The sequence below is a fragment of the Daldinia loculata genome (assembly GCF_022478755.1).
Source record: "Daldinia loculata strain CBS 113971 unplaced genomic scaffold F4817scaffold_17, whole genome shotgun sequence".
NCBI lineage: Eukaryota > Fungi > Ascomycota > Sordariomycetes > Xylariales > Hypoxylaceae > Daldinia > Daldinia loculata.
Genome location: NW_026054871.1, coordinates 281,074 through 299,239, shown reverse-complemented (window position 1 = coordinate 299,239; position 18,166 = coordinate 281,074). Strand labels below are relative to the sequence as shown.

At 47.5% G+C, this 18,166-nt stretch overlaps 7 protein-coding genes across 7 annotated transcripts; 4 read left to right on the top strand and 3 right to left on the bottom strand.

The window, feature by feature from the left end:
* The first annotated feature begins 43 nt into the window (after nt 1–43).
* F4817DRAFT_334072 (Phosphoribosylformimino-5-aminoimidazole carboxamide ribotide isomerase) lies at nt 44–1,129 on the top strand. The gene is made up of 3 exons (XM_049302852.1): nt 44–463; nt 533–722; nt 798–1,129. Exons 1-3 carry the CDS (start codon nt 164–166, stop codon nt 1,085–1,087), a joined length of 780 nt encoding a protein of 259 aa, XP_049160225.1. The 5' UTR covers nt 44–163; the 3' UTR covers nt 1,088–1,129.
* Nucleotides 1,130–3,919, bottom strand: F4817DRAFT_334068 (DUF1900-domain-containing protein). The gene is made up of 7 exons (XM_049302850.1): nt 3,540–3,919; nt 3,394–3,482; nt 3,181–3,323; nt 2,544–3,109; nt 2,458–2,494; nt 2,284–2,398; nt 1,130–2,226 (listed from the first exon to the last, which is right to left on the bottom strand). The coding sequence occupies exons 1-7, from the start codon at nt 3,571–3,573 to the stop codon at nt 1,417–1,419; spliced, it is 1,794 nt and encodes a 597-aa protein (XP_049160224.1). The 5' UTR covers nt 3,574–3,919; the 3' UTR covers nt 1,130–1,416.
* An 85-nt stretch (nt 3,920–4,004) lies between these two features.
* On the top strand, nt 4,005–6,493 carry F4817DRAFT_334067 (POB3-like protein). The gene is made up of 4 exons (XM_049302849.1): nt 4,005–4,227; nt 4,285–4,507; nt 4,566–5,065; nt 5,121–6,493. Exons 1-4 carry the CDS (start codon nt 4,217–4,219, stop codon nt 6,103–6,105), a joined length of 1,719 nt encoding a protein of 572 aa, XP_049160223.1. The 5' UTR covers nt 4,005–4,216; the 3' UTR covers nt 6,106–6,493.
* A 1,945-nt stretch (nt 6,494–8,438) lies between these two features.
* On the top strand, nt 8,439–9,835 carry F4817DRAFT_357981 (RING finger protein; the record flags this gene model as incomplete). The annotated part of the gene is made up of 3 exons (XM_049305974.1): nt 8,439–8,938; nt 9,051–9,144; nt 9,218–9,835. 3 exons carry the CDS (start codon nt 8,439–8,441, stop codon nt 9,833–9,835), a joined length of 1,212 nt encoding a protein of 403 aa, XP_049160222.1.
* Nucleotides 9,836–11,107: 1,272 nt separating this feature from the next.
* F4817DRAFT_66418 (mitochondrial carrier) lies at nt 11,108–13,057 on the top strand. The gene is made up of 4 exons (XM_049307736.1): nt 11,108–11,377; nt 11,431–11,505; nt 11,647–12,248; nt 12,329–13,057. Exons 1-4 carry the CDS (start codon nt 11,361–11,363, stop codon nt 12,556–12,558), a joined length of 924 nt encoding a protein of 307 aa, XP_049160221.1. The 5' UTR covers nt 11,108–11,360; the 3' UTR covers nt 12,559–13,057.
* On the bottom strand, nt 12,882–14,708 carry F4817DRAFT_66489 (uncharacterized protein). The gene is made up of 2 exons (XM_049307737.1): nt 14,439–14,708; nt 12,882–14,311 (listed from the first exon to the last, which is right to left on the bottom strand). Exons 1-2 carry the CDS (start codon nt 14,549–14,551, stop codon nt 13,039–13,041), a joined length of 1,386 nt encoding a protein of 461 aa, XP_049160220.1. The 5' UTR covers nt 14,552–14,708; the 3' UTR covers nt 12,882–13,038.
* Nucleotides 14,709–15,513: 805 nt separating this feature from the next.
* F4817DRAFT_334058 (kinase-like domain-containing protein) lies at nt 15,514–17,200 on the bottom strand. The gene is made up of 3 exons (XM_049302848.1): nt 16,719–17,200; nt 16,150–16,649; nt 15,514–16,090 (listed from the first exon to the last, which is right to left on the bottom strand). The coding sequence occupies exons 1-3, from the start codon at nt 16,944–16,946 to the stop codon at nt 15,688–15,690; spliced, it is 1,131 nt and encodes a 376-aa protein (XP_049160219.1). The 5' UTR covers nt 16,947–17,200; the 3' UTR covers nt 15,514–15,687.
* Between the last annotated feature and the right edge of the window lie 966 nt (nt 17,201–18,166).

Here is an 18,166-nt window from a genome sequence, read left to right as displayed (position 1 = left end):
CGCCCCGCTATGGCCTCATAACGGATAGAGATCTAAAGTTGAAAGCCCCGCCATCTACGAAGTGAGTTTAAACGTATTATTATAAAACGTATTATAGTACTTGAGCTGTTTTATGAGCATCACCCCAATAGTATAAAATACTTTAAATAATACTTAAAACAGTATGACACGGTTTAGGCCATGTATAGACCTACACGCCGGCCAGGTGAAGCAGATCGTGGGCGGAACCCTCGATAGCTCTACCGCCGAGCTCAAGACGAACTTCGTCTCGCAACATTCCGCCGGGCATTTCGCTCGTCTATACCGAGATCACAATCTCGAAGGGGCACATGTCATTATGCTGGGCCCTGGAAATAACGACGCTGCGAGCGAGGCCCTTGCGGCGTGGCCAGGCCATCTCCAGGTCGGGGGTGGTATCAATGACCAAAACGCTGCGACGTGGATAGAACAGGGCGCTAGTAAGGTAGGTGATAGTTGTACGAGTGTCATATCCCGTATATCATGCAGTATTGTTGATTGCGGGTTCCAGTAGGTCATCATCACATCCTTCCTCTTCCCCGGAGGCAAGTTCAGCCAGGAACGTCTGGACGCCGTGCTGGCTGCCCTCGGCGGTCGAAAAGATAACCTCGTTATCGACCTTAGCTGTAGACGACAGGGTGACGAGAAATGGTTTGTAGCTATGAATAAATGGCAGACTATCACCGATATGGAGGTAAACCAAGGTATTTAGACGTCTATCCTCTCCGGCTGGAAAGCTTACCCTCAGGTTAAGAAACGTCTGATTAAATGATATGCAGAGTCCATTAAAACTTTAGAGCCGTACTGCTCCGAATTCCTCATTCACGCCGCCGACAACGAGGGTCTCCAGAAGGGTATCGACGAGAAACTCGTCGAGAAGCTTGCAGAGTGGTGCAGTATACCGGTAACGTATGCCGGTGGCGGGAGAAATCTTGACGACCTTGAACTTGTCAAGAAGCTGAGCCGTGGAAAAGTAGACCTTACAATTGGCAGTGCCTTGGACTGTTTCGGCGGCACAGGGGTAAAATTTGATGATTGTGTTGCGTGGAATACTAAGCAAGGGGAATAACCGCGACAATAAAAGACAAAACACTGGCTAGATAATAGAAGAATCTCTTAAGACACCTTGCATACATGAGGGAAAAGCCTACTTTGCGACAATAGATAAACTATGAGTATCAGTTTCACCTACCCTTCGCGACAAGAAATCCGGTTGAAGAGGTATAACCACAAATGCAGCCCATTAAAAGATTCAGGAACGCCAGCGTAGCTCCGGGCACGGTATTTTCGAATGACTGTAGGTATAAGCTTCGTCAATATCGTTATCCATCAACTGCTCGACCCTAGTCCACCTCTTTTAGTTGTCTCGATACGTATTCCTACAACGCCCCTATAACTTTACGACCTCAACTCCTCCAACTCCAGCTCCAGCTGTCGGATACGTTCACTCTGGTCCTGCGTTCCAGATCCTACTCGCTTCTTCAGACTGTCTACCTCATCCGTCAGATGGTTGATCTTTTGGCCTTGCACGCTAATCATGTTGGTCTGAGTCTCTAACAGCTGCTTAATCTGCTCCAAAGTTGTTTCAACGCCTGGGCCGGCTGTTGGGCTGTTCGACGATGCTGCAATAGGGGCTGCTGTAGCCGAGGCTGATGAGTAAGTAGGCGATTTAATTGCGGGTGCCACTTTCGGTGGTGGCGCGGAGGTAGTCTTGGTCGGAGAGGGAGGCGTCGGCTCAGAGCGTGCAGGGATTGCGCTGCGCTGAGTTGGCTTTGAGATCTCTTCGAAACTTGAGGTCTCATCGTCATCGCCCTCATCTTTATCTTCATACTTGGAGGCTATCGCAGCCATGGAGCGGTTCTGCTCTTTCACCGTGGGAGGCGGAGATCGCGCTGCTGGCTCAGGTTCCTTTTGAGGTGCAGGTTTAGGTGCAGGGGTTGGAGCTGGTGCTGATGCAGGTGGTTGATAGTCAGCAGGGACTTCAACAGGTGCACTGCCCTCATAGATGCTTTCAAAGTCGATCTTCGGTGGCAGGCCAGTTTTGCCAGATAGCCAATCATTAGCACCGATACCGGGTTTGACGCCAGAAGCTGGTGGGTAAATGTCCGATTGGAATGTCTCAGCTCGCCGAGGGACAGTGAAAGAGATAGGCTCGATGTACGCGTCGTTAACTGTCTTGTATGCCCTCATGACTTCATTTTCATGGACCTTTCCATTGTGAGTTGTGATATTCGGAATTGAAATAGATGGAATATGGTTACTTACATTCACTCCGCGCTTTGGAACGAAAGCAATACCTCTCTGAGGCTCAATCGACTTATACTCGGAAAGATATTCGAATTTGTCGTTCTCATACTCAAAGTATCGGATATTGCCATCTCTAATACAATCTAGATTAGATGCCTGTTTTTGAGCAATGTTAAAAATGGTAGGACTTACCCCTTTCCGGCGAGATACAAGCAGTTGCAGGCGTCATCTATGTCGAGGTTAGTTATGCAATATATATAAGCTGAAGACCGTCTTACCCCAGAAAGGCATGCAAACGCCGGAGATACTATCAAGAGTATTTAGTATAATAGGCGTGTTGTTGCCGGGCTCCCAGAGAGCAAGTTGACGATCACTCATACGAGAGAAGCCGGTCGTAGCGAATCTGTTATGTTCTCCTAGCCAAACTGTTCGGCTGTTTTTGGCACCCTCGTGGCCCGGTCCTTCATGTGCAGGGCGCTCTTGTCGTACATCCCATACACGAAGCTTCTTGTCTCTCGAGGTTGTAACGAGCATTGTACCATTGGCATTCCACGACAGACTTTGAACAATATCAGGGTGTTTGAGCGTATGGGCAGCAGAACCGGTGCCTACATCCCATATCTTGATTGTGAAATCCCCAGAGGCAGAAGCAAGTATATTCTCGGCAGCGGGATTGAATAAGACCTGACCAACCTTCCTCGAGTGACCGGTCAATTTGGAAACGGGAGCTACGTCGGGTGGTTCCTCGGCATCTGTTAATAGGGTGAAGCCCTGAGGCACTTCCCAAATCATGATTTTGCCATCTTCGGAAGCTGATGCGATTAGACGGTCATTAAAGGGGTTCCTTGAGCAATAACATTAGGTTAAGGTCTTCGAATAGGGGGGGATCAACCACCCCAAGGGTCGCGTGCGCACCAGTCGGTATCGAGAACGGCAGCAGTATGGCCACGGAATAGAGGAATGACATCGGGGAGCTTGCCCTTCTCACCCAGGGGGATGACAGCAAAGGCACCTCCACCACTAGCCTCCCAATTGACGGAGAGATATTCTGGATTGGCCTGTTGCAACCAGACCCGTCAGTTCCTGGGTCTACCATGCAGACAGCAAAACAGGGGAGGAAGACCAGACCTTAACCAAGTTGGTATCCCAAGCATTTCGGCTTATACGTATATTATCATAACAGAATTCCTTCCGTGTAGATTTGCCGAAGACATGTCCTTAGTCAAGGTTAGTCGGGTCACGGCAAATCGCAAGGGAGCGCGTTGGGGGCGTACGGTACTTGGACGCTCGAACAAAGCGCCCAGACATGATTGGCTGTAGGCAGTAGGAAGTAGGAATATGATAAAAGTAATAGGATAAATAGAAAATGAGGTATCAATCAGCGAGATTGTAGCATTAAGAGGGTAAGTACTTAGAGAAAGAGAGAGGAAACTGGCAGAGGGTAGATAGGGGAGAACGAAGCAGTAAAGAAGGCAGTAAAGATATTAGGTAAGGGTACGAATACGTCGATTGATTCAAGGAGCGGAATCTGAAGCTACCTATGTACCTGTGTACCCCCTGTTGAATTAGTTGCTGCTAGCAATTAAATCAGCGGCGAGCCTCCTGAACTTGAATGAGAACGAGTGGATAAGGTAAGTGGGCAGGTGGGGTTTGCATCACACCCCGGAATGAGAGACGTTGTGCAATGCAAACCAGCTGAAATCACGTGTTCATTTTCGTTCCATTTACGTACACAGTATGCTAAAATATTATCCCATTAGCTCTTTAGGCCCTTTAGGCCCATTAGGTACTTTACCTAGGTACCTAACTCAGGCAAACTAGCGCGTCGACGCGCCTCTTTTGAACTTTTTCTCCCCAAGAGGCGGTTTCCCATAGTCCACATAGCTGTCGCATCTCCTGTACCTTCCTAGCCTCACCAACAGCCCGCCAACTCAACATCTCAATCGTCAATATGGCAGCGTTGTAAGTATGGCTCGTCAAGCCACTATCGCTTCTTTTATTAATTGAGGAACTTAATAGTGAGAACTTCGATAATATCTTCCTGGACTTATCCAAAGAGTCTGGGAAGTGCCGATTCGCAGAAAATGGTCTCGGTTGGAAACCTTCTGCAGGCGGCAACACTTTCACCCTCGACCGCAGTGACATCGCCAACGCGCAATGGAGCCGTGCTGCAAAAGGCTACGAAGTTAAGATTCTCAAGAGATCCTCCGAGCTTGTCCATCTCGACGGTTTCCAACAAGAGGTAAACCACATTAACTATTTAATTGACACAGGTCTTACAGTTGCTGACAATACTGTAGGATCTAGAGCGCCTGAGCAAGATATTCAAGAACTGGTACAGCATAAATCTGGACCCTAAGGAACATGCATTGCGAGGCTGGAACTGGGGCAAGACTGAGTTTAGCAAGGCCGAGCTTGTCTTCAATGTCCAGAACAAGCCTTCCTTCGAAATTCCCTACTCCGAGATTTCAAACACCAATCTTGCTGGCCGTAACGAAGTATCCGTCGAATTCGCCGCATCGAACGAGGATGATACGGGCACGAACGGACACCTAGGTGGTGCGCGAGGTCGCGGCAAGAAATCCGGTGCGGGCAAAGACCAGCTCGTAGAGATGCGCTTCTATATTCCCGGCACTACCACTCGTAAAGAGACAGAAGGAGAGGAAGCAGGAAGCGGCGCCGAAGAGGAGAAGAATGCAGCGACTCTATTCTACGAGACACTCATGGACAAGGCCGAGATCGGCGAGACCGCAGGTGATGCGATCGCTACTTTCTTGGAAGTTCTGCACCTTACGCCACGGTTCGTCTACTCGGCCCCTATTTATTTTAGAATGCCTCTAATCATTACTATATAGCGGACGGTTCGATATCGACATGTATGAAGCGTCGTTTCGCCTCCGCGGCAAGACGTACGACTACAAGATACAGTATGAGGCTATCAAGAAGTTTATGGTCCTTCCGAAGCCAGACGATCTGCATTTCATGCTGTGTATCGGGCTAGATCCACCTCTCCGCCAGGGACAGACGAGGTACCCGTTCATAGTCATGCAGGCCAAGAAGGATGAGGAAGTGACTATCGATCTCAACCTCACCGAGGAGCAGCTGAATGAGCAGTACAAAGATCGTCTACAACCTCACTACGAACAACCGCTACACCAGGTTATTACCTATATTTTCAAAGGCCTCGCCAACAAGAAGATCACCTCTCCGGCCAAGGATTTCATGACGCACAGAAACCAGTTCGGCATCAAGTGCTCAATCAAAGCGGCGGAAGGATTTTTGTACTGCCTCGAGAAAGCCTTCATGTTTGTACCGAAGCCCGCAACTTATGTGTCATATGACCAAACGTCTTCCATTGTTTTCTCCCGTGTTAGTGGCGCGGTCTCCGCATTATCAACTTTCGATATTGCGGTTCACATGAAGAGCGGTGGGGCGCCTCATCAGTTCAGCAATATTAATAGAGAAGATCTGAAGGCGCTCGAAGGATTCTTCAAACTCAAAGGCCTACGTGTGAAGAATGAGATCGATGAGGATGCTAATTTACTTGCTGCTGCCCTTCGCCAGGAAGTCATGGATGAATCCGAAGAGGAAGTGGTCGGTCCTCGAGCGGACCGTGGTTCCGCTGATGAAGACGAGGAGAGTGTAGATGAGGACTTCCAAGCCGAAAGCGAGAGCGATGTCGCCGAGGAATACGATTCGGCTCACGAATCGTCCGGCTCGGGAAGTGCGGAGAGCGACGTTGATGGTGGGGAGGACCGAAATGAGAATGAGGACGAAGAAATGGCAGACGAGGATGAGGAAAAGAAGCCCAAGGCCAAGAAACAGAAAACCGGGAAATAAGGACAAACCTCTCCCCCGTGTCTAATCGACCCGGCGTAGACTAAGTTTTCATCGTTGAGTGGTTCAAGGGTAGGGTCTAGCGGCAACGGCGTTACGGAGGCTCTGATAGCTTTGCTCAGGCACAATCGTTGCACTTTATTTTTTCTCGTACAGCTTGCGGATTTCGTACGAAGCACGTGGCTGACCCAACAGTCTTGTATTGAGCATAGCATATAGGAACAGGCACATCGAAGTAGTGCTTCATTGGACCTATACAGCCAATAATGATACCATACGATAGGCCTTGTAGGCACCTTCATAGATCAATTCATATATCATGAATTTCAGTACACGGCACTCGAGCATCAGGGATCCCATTAAGGACTATATTCGGGTTAGTGAGTGTAAGGGGAAAACGTTAACTACGAGACTCTCGTTTCATATGTGATGTTTAGAAAGTGAGTACTCGGGTCTCGAAAGTTAAATAAATAAGACTCCAAGTCGTATCTACCCCCTAGTCTTTCGAGGCCCCGACACCCTTAACTAGTTCATAGAGGATCTCCATTGCCAAGTAGAGTCGGTTTGAGACATGGTTAACTTTCTAGTGGTTTTCTAGTTGACGCCGTCTACATACATGTGAAACCCCACCACTATTAACCGTCTACGGATCGCTTTTTTCTTTCTTTAATTTCTACGCTAATAGTGGATAGATCTTCGTCTTGGGATAACTTTGAAATTTTCATGTCATTCTCATATGAAAAGAAGGTTGCAAGAGGACATGCGAGTTTTTTTAATCGGGATATTACACACCTACGTACGTATGTAGTTATATCTATCAAGTATGTCCTATTCGACGGCAGAATGCTAGGCGAAGCTCCTATGACGTACGAAAGTAGAGTAGATCCTCCCGTACCGGTACATAAACATGGTACGCATATTATGTACGTAAATATTTACATAAGCATAGTTTTTAACGAGCATAAACCTTACGGATTACTTTAACTCGGAAGGCCCTAAGTACACCGGGTATCTCCATAGCTTTCAGGGAAAGCAAGAGGTTGTAATATCCCCTTTTCGGCATGGCCTGTTTCTAATTTTTACCCGTCAGCTTTCTGCGCTTACATAGGTATGTAGTACATACAGCCTACGGCCTACGGCCTACATAACCTTACGAACCGCACGCTGCGTATGCGTACCTTATGTAGTATTGTACCTAACCTTAATAAATACAGATAATATGTCGTCAGTCTATCAGTGTAAGACTTGCCAGTTTTCCGTCCAGATTGAATTGACGTCGAAGCTGAGCGGTTTCCCGTTGTTTCTTCGTACCTTATTTGCTGTATAATACATTTTTGTCCCCTCCCCTCCCCCCATATTTTATTTGTTTTTTGTTATCAATCCCTTCTTCCTGTCTATTCTGCATCTTTCGACACGGCAACGAATGGCAATTTCTACAAAGGACAACTGCCTACTCCAATAGAAGATTAACCCTATGCAAGCAACTACACTTGGCCTACCTTGGGTCCCATGTCCGACCTGCCTAGATTTTATCTGCATGGTTTTTTAAGGTCAACCAACCTGATCAGCCGACTCCGCATCGCGTTCTTACGAACATAAGACGTCGAAGGGGACTACAAACTACAAACCCCCCAAGCTCGCCCCCCCACTGCAAAAGGACCCTTTAGATATCAATAGCCACTCCGCTGTGCCGTGCTCCTTTTTCTCGTATCAAAAAGAAAAAAGAAAAGAAAAAAATAAAAGTCCGACCCTATTTTTCCTCTCCACTCGAAGTCGGTGCCCTTATTTCCATTATTATTCGTTATTATATTCGTTAAAAAGACGGCTTATTATTCGTCAATCATACACGACGTGTGGACGCTCTTTCCACACACACCCCCCCAGATTACCTTTCACTCGACACCCACGTACAACCATAATAAATGTTCACACAGCCTACGCCGCCATCGCCGGGTTTTTTCCCGCCTCTCACACCTTCCACAACCGCTCCACCGGCATCTCCCTCGTCTCCAGGTAGAGGTAGCAGGCTACGGGGCTTAATACATCTACATCTCTTGTCGCGCGACACGTCTAGCCTCGTCCACCACAATAGGACCGTTCCTCAAGACACATCCACATCTGCACCTTCAATCCAGCCTGCTTCCCCCACCACCACACCCGCTGCTCCTCATGAGGTCGACTCCGACCCGCTCAATACAGCAGATCCAAACGACGATTCGAGGACCCATCGCCGTCGCGCCAGTAGATTCTCCGAGGCTGCTTCCGAGGCTTTGTTGAACTCAAGATCCGAATCAAATCCTCTAGTTGAGAACCAGGAGCATTCGTCGAACGCAAACATGACGCGGACACGGTCAGCAACCACGAGCGACGTCGCTCACGATGTGTTACCAACTATACGCTTCTCGGCATTCTTCGATACACGGTCAAACCGGCCATCCCTTTCGTTCACCCCGATTTCGCGTACATTACCGACAGGCAAGGAAACAATTAAGGTTGGTAGATACTCCGAGCGGGAGAACCACGCCCTCGTACCTATCAACACACCGTCTGCTGCGCCTGTAGGTTTTAAGAGCAAGGTAGTAAGCCGTCGTCATTGTGAATTCTGGTTCGAGAAGGGGAAATGGTATATCAAAGATGTTAAAAGTTCTTCTGGGACGTTTCTCAACCACATTCGTCTAAGTGCCCCTGGTACTGAGTCCAAGCCGTTTCCCATTAATGATGGCGACATAGTTCAGCTAGGAATAGACTTTAAGGGTGGGGAGGAGATGATTTACCGTTGCGTGAAAATGCGCATAGAGTTAAACAGAGGCTGGCAATCAAAACCTAACACCTTCAAGTACGTTGTACATCATATCATTTTCGTAATTCCCGAAGAGTTTTCCTACCTTGCACTCGCACTTCGTTCTTTTGTCATCTCCATACGGCGACGATGGCTAACAAATCAACAGCATGGCAACACACAAGCGCTTAAGAGACTTGACGTCAACGTCAGCTTCATCAGCCCATGCGCAGGATTGCTCCATCTGCCTAAACGCGATAGCAGTACGTATTACCGTTCTGAGCGCTATCAGATCCTATACTTTGTTTATTCGATACTAATATACCTCTCTAATAGCCCTGTCAATCGCTCTTTGTAGCGCCTTGTTCTCATACATGGCATTACAAGTGTATTCGGGAAATGTTAAATGGGCCGTCATGGCCAATCTTTATATGCCCGAATTGTCGAGCCACAGCCGACCTAGACGCCGAAGTAGACGAGCCATCTGACGAATGGCAACAGCTAGACTCGGGCATAGATGATGCTCAGGAAGAGAAGTCTACTCCTCCAGCTTCTCAACTAAACGGCGAAGCTATGCCGCTTGCAATTTCCCAGTCGAATGTCGAAGTTAACTCACGGCAGTCGTCCGGCGAAGGTGATGCGGGTGACGTGACAATGCAGATCGACGCTGCCGCAGCACAGTCAGTCCTATTAAGACATGCCATGACAGAGCCAGTCCCTATACCTAATGCGACACCACGTGTGAGTAGTGGCGATCGGTCTACAACTAATCGGACACCGTCACCAAACAGCAACCCCCCGGGGCCCGGTCACGAAGGCCCAATCACCCCACGCAATGACGCGGGCCCGTGGGTGTTTGATGGTAACCCAGCGCGAGTAAGCCAAGAAAGTACTCGGCGAACTGGTATGAGCAGCCTGGACGCCGCAGCACAAGTTGAAGTGGACAGGTCATAGAAAAGCTGCTACCTTTTGTAGAGTTTAGGTTTATTTGTTGCCTAAAGTGGATACGTCTGCCCTCGAAGATTCGAGTGAAAGATGAGAAGGGCCTCGTATAGCAATGCTGCAGTACCATATGTATAGTTGAAGATTGAAACCCGACGAATACGTCGCAGTCTTCGACGGCATACGCCCATATCAGTGTTTTGAGATGGCTACGACGATACAGTTTTGACCTATATTGGATTCTCATAGGTCATCCCGAGTATGGGAAGGGGTAACACACGAGTGAGATTTGGACGATGTCGACTCGTTAGAATCAGGGGAAACTATATATTTATCTTTTATATGTTTACTCCCTATTCGAGATAGACCAAGCCTGGGCCTGAAAACTGGATATCATACCGGACTGGGTCTAGTACCGATATCTATGGAACGCGTACGGAGAGCGAGAGCGTAAGTCCGAATATATCTCACAAGATGAGGTGGATGAGTGTATACTTCTCAGGAGTTAAGAAATATGGCTATTCGCAGGCGCTTCAGTTCCGGCGTCTTTGGCCCAATTTGTCATTTGTCTTCCTTTTCTTTGGGGGGATATGGGGGTCTACGAAGCATCTGTTTACTGGAGTTGTTGTAAAGTATAGAATGCATTCAAGGCTGAACCTGGGGGACAATGGACATCAGCCACGGTTATGGGAGTCGGGTATATCTTGTGACGGACATAATAATATTATGAGTCGGTCACAAAGTCACAACAGTGAATTGAGATTTTGCGCTGTCTTATGCTTCAGATGCATTAGGTAGGTAGTTTTAGATGATACTTTGTATCTGGAATAATGGGGGTATACTTATAGCATTGAAGTTATAGGTTTACAGGTTTAGGTATTATGCACAGTTGCTATGCAGTTAACTGCCCTTTTCCCCAGCCCTATAAGCTTATTAATCAGGCCAAGTAATCCGTACATGTATTCCGTACAGGGTGGGGAAAGGGTACAATACAAGCATTGCATAGATATGGCAGCTTCGATCCATGCCATATCCGCTATCCGCTAATGAGAGCTTAAAGAATTAGCTGCAAGTTTAGGTATGTACTATTAGGATTTGCGAGCTCGGAGACAGGCGTGAATTTCGGAGGGTCCAATCCTACACTTTTCTTTACTTGGATTTTGTATCAGGTATCTACATATTTTTGTCATCAATGGATTCATTGTTAGCCCGGTCTTAGAGAAGAACAATAAGCCTCACCGACTAAAAATGGATTTATGATCTACATTTTTGCTTTTTTGATCTTCTTCCCTCTTTAGCTTTTCTCCAAGGCACTTTCTCGTGTTTTCCCGCTAACGCCGAAAAGCGAATTGACGTCGGAGATCAGAACTTTATATTCTGGTTGCGCTCAATTTGGTCGCCCGACCTTGCGGTATAGGTAACAGAACCGTCGACCATATTTTCTTTTGGTAGAACAGAGCAGGCGTTACTTGGAGGGGCGACCGAGTCCCAAGGAACGACTGGCCCGGTGGTTGAGCGGACCGCTTGGAACGACGCCATGGCGACTACTGCTGGGTACGATGCTAGGCAATGCTGTTCAGGGCTTCACGAGCTAATTAGAGCTGTAGGGCTTTCATAGCAGGCGGTATCGCCGCTTGTGGCGCCGTCACGGCCACACATCCCTTCGAGACGGTTAAGATTCGGTACGCATGCCATTGTCTCCTCGTCCAAACATAAAGGGTTTCTAGAGAGGCGGTTCGTCTGCAATGTGCAGTATGAGCCCGTGTCTCGGCAAGAAATACCGTATGCATACATCATAGCAGGACGCAGCTAATAGGGAATAGAATGCAGCTCCAAGGCGAGCTCCAGACCAAGGGCCACCAGCCGCACCACTACCGCGGGCCTTTCCACGGCGTCGGCGTTATCGTGCGGAACGAGGGCATACGCGGCATATACCGCGGCATCGGGTGCGCTTACATCTACCAAGTTCTACTAAACGGGTGCCGGTTGGGGTTCTACGATCCCATGCGGACCCGGTTGGCCTCGCTACTGCTGCGCGACGGCGCGGCGCAGAACCTAGGGATTAATATGCTCTGCGGCGCCAGCTCGGGCATCATCGGCGCGGCCGCCGGCAGTCCTTTCTTCCTCGTCAAGACGCGGCTCCAGAGCTACTCTCCCTTCCTGCCCGTCGGCACCCAGCACAACTACCGTAACGCCATCGATGGCCTCAGCCAGATATACCGCGCCGAGGGCTTCGGCGGCTTGTACCGCGGTGTCGGCGCTGCCATGATCCGCACGGGTTTCGGTAGCTCCGTCCAGCTGCCTACGTACTTCTTCGCCAAGAGGCGGCTCGTCAGACATTTAGGTATGGAGGAGGGCGCACCGCTGCACTTGGCTAGCAGTACGGTATCTGGGTTTGTCGTGTGCTGCTTTATGCACCCACCTGGTAAGTCCCCAATCTCATCCTATGTCACTTTAAGATGACCCATTAGGAATCAGACGCATGCTAACATAAGATGGCCTAAGACACGATTATGTCGCGGCTGTACAACCAAAACGGCAACTTGTACAAGGGAGTGTTTGACTGCCTAGGCAAGACGATCCGCACCGAGGGTTTCCTAGCTATATATAAGGGCTTTCTACCACACTTGGCGCGCATCCTACCTCATACTATATTAACGCTGTCACTGGCCGAGCAGACGAATAAGCTGATGCGCAAACTCGAGGTCAAGATATTGCCGCCCCCGACGCTATGAAAGGCCTGAATGGGTCTATAAGAGGCATGGATGCTGGACGACGTGACGTAATTGGGGACGGTAGGGGGGAAGGGAGTCAGGCAAGCGGGCGGGCTAGCTTGAACATGGTGTCGGTTAGGGAAGATATTATCTAAATAGAGGGGAGATATCCGGTATATGGTATACATTCACGGTATTCAGGTACCACCACGTTCATCATAGAGAGATGGGGTAGGTGGGTTAGGTATACTTCTGGCCTATATTCAGGCGCCATTTTTCTGTCCGGTTAGAGTCTTTGAGTTAGATATGGGACGGCGCCGTAGCTGGGACAAGTACGTCCGTTAGATTTACTACTGGTATTTTTCTACTGGAAGCGGAGTATGTAGAAGAAAGAAAGATTTTGTCATTCATAGGCTTGCTTTTAGCCACCGGTTTTTCTTATTGCTTGTCAAGGTGAAGGCAGGGAAGTGCCGAGATATATGGAGGTAAGCTAGCTATATTCTATCCACGTATAGACCGTTGGCATCCGTAGCATAGCTTCCGTCTAGTCTCCGCTCTGTTCCTGTTCTCGTCCTCGTCGTCGCCGATTTCACCCCGCCAGCGCTCGTCGCCTAGTTCGTCGACTGGTGCGCCGCAGAGACCGCAGTTAGTTCGCCCGTTATTAGCATTACTACTTGTAATATTCCCCTCGTGGTCGTGACTATGATCAGTATCCACAGGCCGCCGCAATAATTTCCCTGTCGTGCGTACGACGTTCGCGACGACGGAAGGGTAACTAGCTTCGACTTCGCTGAAATACCGCCCTAGCACGTCGTCGATACTTAGGTCTCGGTGCGAAACTACCGCGCCTACACCCCCGCTCCCGTTAGCAGCAGCACTGTTAATCCTAGCCGCTTCACCCGGCGGTAAAAGACCGATAAGCGCCGGCGACGTCTGCGAGAGATACAGCACGAGTTCCTTGCGGAACAGCTCGCGCAGCGGGCTGTAGATCGGGAGGTGTCCGGCGGTCTCGGTCGGAATGCCGTTGGTGGTAGCAATGTTGTTGTTGTTGTTGTTGTTGTTACTATCGCTGGGGAAACCTTCGGGGAACCCGTGGTTCAGACTAGAAGGGACCGGGACCGCGCCGTCGTTGACGAGCCATGGTAAGGAGAAACCCCGACCTTTGGCCGTCTCGGAGAGGGTCAGCTCGGCGAGGGAGGTGGTGCTGTGGCCGAGGAGGAGCGCGTCGCAGCTTCGGGCGCTGGAGGCGGCGAGGAGGACGTGGCGGATTAGGAGGCGGTGGATGTCGGCGCGGGAGGTTGTGGAGGGGAGGGATTGGAGGATTTGGGAGAGGCGGTGGGAGGGGGAGGGGGTGGTGGGTGTGGGAGGAGTAGGGAGGGAGGTCCAGTCGATAGAAGGTAAATCGAGCGCGGAGCTCAGGGGCACGGTCTGCAGGTTTGCGTCTGGGAAGCGGGTGCGGAAGGCGGCGATATAGGGATCTTCTTCTCCATCCCCATCTCTTCCTCCCCCCCTTACAGAAGAAGGAATAGTATCGTCGACAACATGCACAGCAAAATACTCAAACCGCGACGTCTTCTGCCCCCTATCACGCTGCTGCCGCACATTCTCCGTTAAAACGTGCAGCAACGCCGTCGACGACGGCCCGCACGACAACCCGACTAGGTACCGCTGCGGCCGCCTAGGGCCCTTGGTAGACCTAGGCGCGGCGGTTTCGCGCTGCAGGGCCTCGAGGCGCTTGATGGCTTTGCTGGAGACGTAGTATGCGAAGCATGTTCTGGGGCGACGTTAGTATTATGATGATGTTTTTTTTTTTTTTTATATAGGTAGGTAGGTTAGGTAGGTAGGTTAGGTAGGTAGTTAATAAGAAATAATTAGATAGAATGTAGCGTATTTTCACCTACTTGCACACGGACTCGGCACCCCGCAAGTCGATGGTGCCTTCGTGGTCCTTGCACCGGTTGCAGGGCCGGGAGGACCCCGCCGTCTCGGCCGGGGTTGATGCCGCTGTCGTCATTGGGACGAGGTCTAGTCTATGTATGTACCCCTCCGATGAAGATTTCTGGGTTGGGTGGAGACGGAATTTATTGAGGATAGAGAAGAATACTAATTAACGGCACAGGGATGACTTAGTCTTATAATAGCGTTTAAGTGTTGGTAGTAATTTATTTATCAAGTTGGTAGGTTCGGTATATTAACGTTAGTATATAAGACTTTAAGACCGTATTAATACCGTATATTCACGGTATAATTATTTGAATAATTGCGCATTTTAATACGAAAAAAAAACGGTAGTTATATTTATTAACGATATTATTTTACAACGGTATTTTTAAAATTAAACGTTTTTTTAAATTAACGGTTTTTTTATTGCGAATGGTTTTTTTTAATTAACGGTTTTTTTTTTAACCAACGGTTTTTTTACGGTTTTAATACGGTCCGGGAAAATGTAATAAACAAAAAAAAATTATATATTATATATTTAAATAAATATTTAAGTAAATATTTAAATAAGTATTATTTATTATACGTATTTATTTTAAGTTAAAAAACCGTGGTAATTAAATCATTATTAAAATAAACATTGTTTTACATTTAAATATATTACGGTTATAAAATTATTATTTAAATATATTATTACATTATATACGAACGCGTATAACTTGTAATTATTTAAATATATAAAATGGTATTTATAATTTTTTTATTTAATTATTATACTTTTTTAAACCGTAAAAAAACCATTTGTTAAAAAAAACCATTTATACACATATAAACCATTTAAATAATTAACCAAATATATACCATTTAAATAAATACCGGTTAAAATATTAAAATATTTAAGCATTTAAATAGTATTAAAGCCTTAAACGGTAAATCTACGGTTTAGTCTTTACTTACTGTAAAAGTACGGTACTCAAGCCTTATATCCTGACGCTAATGTAGTTTTGAATTTGACTTATTAAGAAATCTTTCGCGGGAGTCACGTGGGTCCGTGTTTCTTAACCTATGCTTTGCCCCTGATATTCGGTTTACAACTTTATATATAAACACCAAGCGTATAGCTTATAGAATCCATTCTTCTTTTATTGTAAATTCAAATCTATATTTTTTTTTCTTCCCTTCCTAAGAGAATTGACTTGGTATCACCGCTCATCGAGTCGTACTAAACAGAAAGGCGAAATCGCTCTCTTCAAACCACCGGCGGTCCTTCTCCCACGCGCGAGTTATCATATCCCTTCCAAGGCGTCCGCACTCTTCAACCTGCTCTACTGATCCCCAACCCGGGACTATCATCCCAAATGAGACCAGGTGAGCGCCGACTTGTATCGCCGTGCGGAAAGCAAACTCTTCGCTCACTGGGCCATAACCCTCCATGAATCCCTGAGCCATAAGTAGGCCGGCTGATTTATCCTTGTATAGCTTCAACTCATACAGTTCTGCAAGCATTTGGCCGACGTCGAGGTTAGGCTTTCCTATCTGTGACATCTCCCAGTCGATCACGAACATTGGCACGTCTACTCCCTCCTGGATTCGGGCCTTGGGAAGAAGAATGCTAGTGAGGTATCTATCAGCATATAGGTCCCAGGAAATGAATGGGCCTATAGCACTTACTTTCCTGTCCAGAAGTCTCCATGTATAACCTGGAGCTGATTATCATCCTCCAGCTCTGCCGCAGCCATCTTCCCTACCTCTTCGAAGATCCCTTCAGCGCCTCCGAGGACATTTGGGAACTGCTTGACTCGGTCTAGAAGCCATGAGAAATTAATTGTGTGCTTCAACTGCTGCAACTCCTTATTTGCGGCCACCGCCCGTCGCAGCCCGGGCTGTTGCGCCGCCCATTTATGAAAGCCTTTGAGCCATCTTCCTAATGCCTTGCCAAGCTGGAGACTTTGGTGCTTTGTTATCTCTAAATCAGGCCCGGATTCAACTGTCAATGTATGCATTTTTAAATCAATGCCGTTCTGTAGATACTCCTGGATCTGGGTGTTGTTCGTCTCGTCGAAATAGTAGAACTTGGGCGTCCTGACGATGAAATTGTGAGGATCGCTCTCGTCTGCCTTGCCAACGATGGGAAAGGCCGATAGTGCTTTGAGACATTCTTCTTCGATGCGCTACCAAGAGTTAGTGTTGACTATTGCAAATATGTAAGGCCAAAGCTTTATTTAGTAGATCCAACATACGCAACGAGACAGAGTCAACTTGAAGTCCGGGGAGGTCGCAATATAATCCTCAGAATGCTTGACAGCAACTTGTTGCGCACCATCCTCAAGTGGTTGTATTAATGATGCGCGGTATATGAAGTTAGCAGTGCCCCCTGATAGTACATCGAGCGCTGATGCTTCATAAGGTGTTCCTTTGAGACTCTCAAGGACTTTGGATGTGATCTCCACACGGCTTGCCGAAGCCATGTTTAAAGTGACAAACCCCTTTTGCAGGTGAATTAAATATGTTCGATTATAGGAACGCAATGGCTTTGAGCACCGTTAAACTAAGCGCGGTACGAAAATCGTGGAATAAGGCTGAATAGATGACCAAGATCAACTGCGCAACATATTTTTTTAAGGATATTATTAATGGAAGACAAGTTTAGATTGATATATATATATATAGTCTAGACAAGCAAAAATTCAACTCTTTTCATTTTCATATCTCATCAATCCTAAGCTGCTCAAAGAAAATCGATAGTTATGATGCAGTTGAAGCTCTGATTGGACTAAGTCGCTTCGGCCAATGACTCAAGTCTAATGCAGTGATAGAAAGCGAGGAATACGAGTAGTCTTGATCCGCGGAATCCATGCAAGTAAGGTATGTAATATAAACTTCAACTCCATCGCTCTCGCATGTCAAATGCTCACTTGCCGTTACTAGTTCTTAATTACGGATACTAATAACTCTATTTCTTAAGAAATAGAAAAGATTCAAAGGTGCCACAGGTGAGCTTATGACGGAAGACAGAATTTGACAAGAAAGTACCCAAGTATCTACCCCAATTCCGGGCACCGATTGGTCAGGTACCACTGTATAACCTTTTAGTAAGAGCAAAAGAGTAAGAGCAAAAGCTCTTCCCACCAATTAAATATAAGACAGGGATCAGTTAGTCGGCATCTCAAACACGCACCTGTTTCGTTTCTCCTCCTTGACATCATTTCCCCTTTTCCATTGGTTTACCTCGACAACCTGCAAGAGCCTATGACAGACAGAACACCTTATGAGCACCCCATGAGGCAATGGCTACGAGGGGTTTGTGCCGATCGATAGGTTAGATTGGTCGGCCGCTTACGATTAGCCCAGGGGGTTAGCTCGTGGGAGCATGGGAACTAAAGGAAATCTCGCGTGGCCGGGCCCGTAATAACCCAAAATGGTCCAAATGGCAAGCTGAATCTGGAATAGGCAATAGCCCAGGACTTGTAAAATTGAACTTTGTTTCTCATACATAGTAAAGTGTTTATCCCCATCTGCCGTCTTTTTCACTAACCTTGTTCACTTTCTTTACATAGTAAGGAAGAAGCTATTGTTACCGTTACTATGGCTTTGGCTTAACATTGTCGCGAACACGACGTGCCAAAAATAGAGAAGCTGCGCTTCGTTCTCTTCAGCATACCATTTTGAAGTGCTTGTTTCGCATTGA

What these genes read in the sequence shown, in the direction of transcription:
- F4817DRAFT_334072 (XM_049302852.1), top strand. Translation starts at nt 164, where the DNA reads ATGACACGGTTTAGGCCATGTATAGACCTACACGCCGGCCAGGTGAAG. An exon ending in TAGAACAGGGCGCTAGTAAG is followed by an intron (nt 464 to 532) that starts GTAGGTGATAGT and finishes GGGTTCCAGTAG; the next exon opens with GTCATCATCACATCCTTCCT. An exon ending in CGATATGGAGGTAAACCAAG is followed by an intron (nt 723 to 797) that starts GTATTTAGACGT and finishes AATGATATGCAG; the next exon opens with AGTCCATTAAAACTTTAGAG.
- F4817DRAFT_334068 (XM_049302850.1), bottom strand. Translation starts at nt 3,573, where the DNA reads ATGTCTGGGCGCTTTGTTCGAGCGTCCAAGTACC. An exon ending in CGTTTGCATGCCTTTCTGGG is followed by an intron (nt 2,495 to 2,543) that starts GTAAGACGGTCT and finishes ACCTCGACATAG; the next exon opens with ATGACGCCTGCAACTGCTTG. An exon ending in TTGTATCTCGCCGGAAAGGG is followed by an intron (nt 2,399 to 2,457) that starts GTAAGTCCTACC and finishes AGATTGTATTAG; the next exon opens with AGATGGCAATATCCGATACT.
- F4817DRAFT_334067 (XM_049302849.1), top strand. An exon ending in TCGACGGTTTCCAACAAGAG is followed by an intron (nt 4,508 to 4,565) that starts GTAAACCACATT and finishes ACAATACTGTAG; the next exon opens with GATCTAGAGCGCCTGAGCAA. An exon ending in GTTCTGCACCTTACGCCACG is followed by an intron (nt 5,066 to 5,120) that starts GTTCGTCTACTC and finishes ATTACTATATAG; the next exon opens with CGGACGGTTCGATATCGACA.
- F4817DRAFT_66418 (XM_049307736.1), top strand. An exon ending in TTCGAGACGGTTAAGATTCG is followed by an intron (nt 11,506 to 11,646) that starts GTACGCATGCCA and finishes AATAGGGAATAG; the next exon opens with AATGCAGCTCCAAGGCGAGC. An exon ending in CTGCTTTATGCACCCACCTG is followed by an intron (nt 12,249 to 12,328) that starts GTAAGTCCCCAA and finishes AGATGGCCTAAG; the next exon opens with ACACGATTATGTCGCGGCTG.
- F4817DRAFT_66489 (XM_049307737.1), bottom strand. Translation starts at nt 14,551, where the DNA reads ATGACGACAGCGGCATCAACCCCGGCCGAGACGGCGGGGTCCTCCCGG. An exon ending in GGTGCCGAGTCCGTGTGCAA is followed by an intron (nt 14,312 to 14,438) that starts GTAGGTGAAAAT and finishes ACGTCGCCCCAG; the next exon opens with AACATGCTTCGCATACTACG.
- F4817DRAFT_334058 (XM_049302848.1), bottom strand. Translation starts at nt 16,946, where the DNA reads ATGGCTTCGGCAAGCCGTGTGGAGATCACATCCAAAGTCCTTGAGAGT. An exon ending in AGTTGACTCTGTCTCGTTGC is followed by an intron (nt 16,650 to 16,718) that starts GTATGTTGGATC and finishes AACTCTTGGTAG; the next exon opens with CGCATCGAAGAAGAATGTCT. An exon ending in GGAGACTTCTGGACAGGAAA is followed by an intron (nt 16,091 to 16,149) that starts GTAAGTGCTATA and finishes ATACCTCACTAG; the next exon opens with CATTCTTCTTCCCAAGGCCC.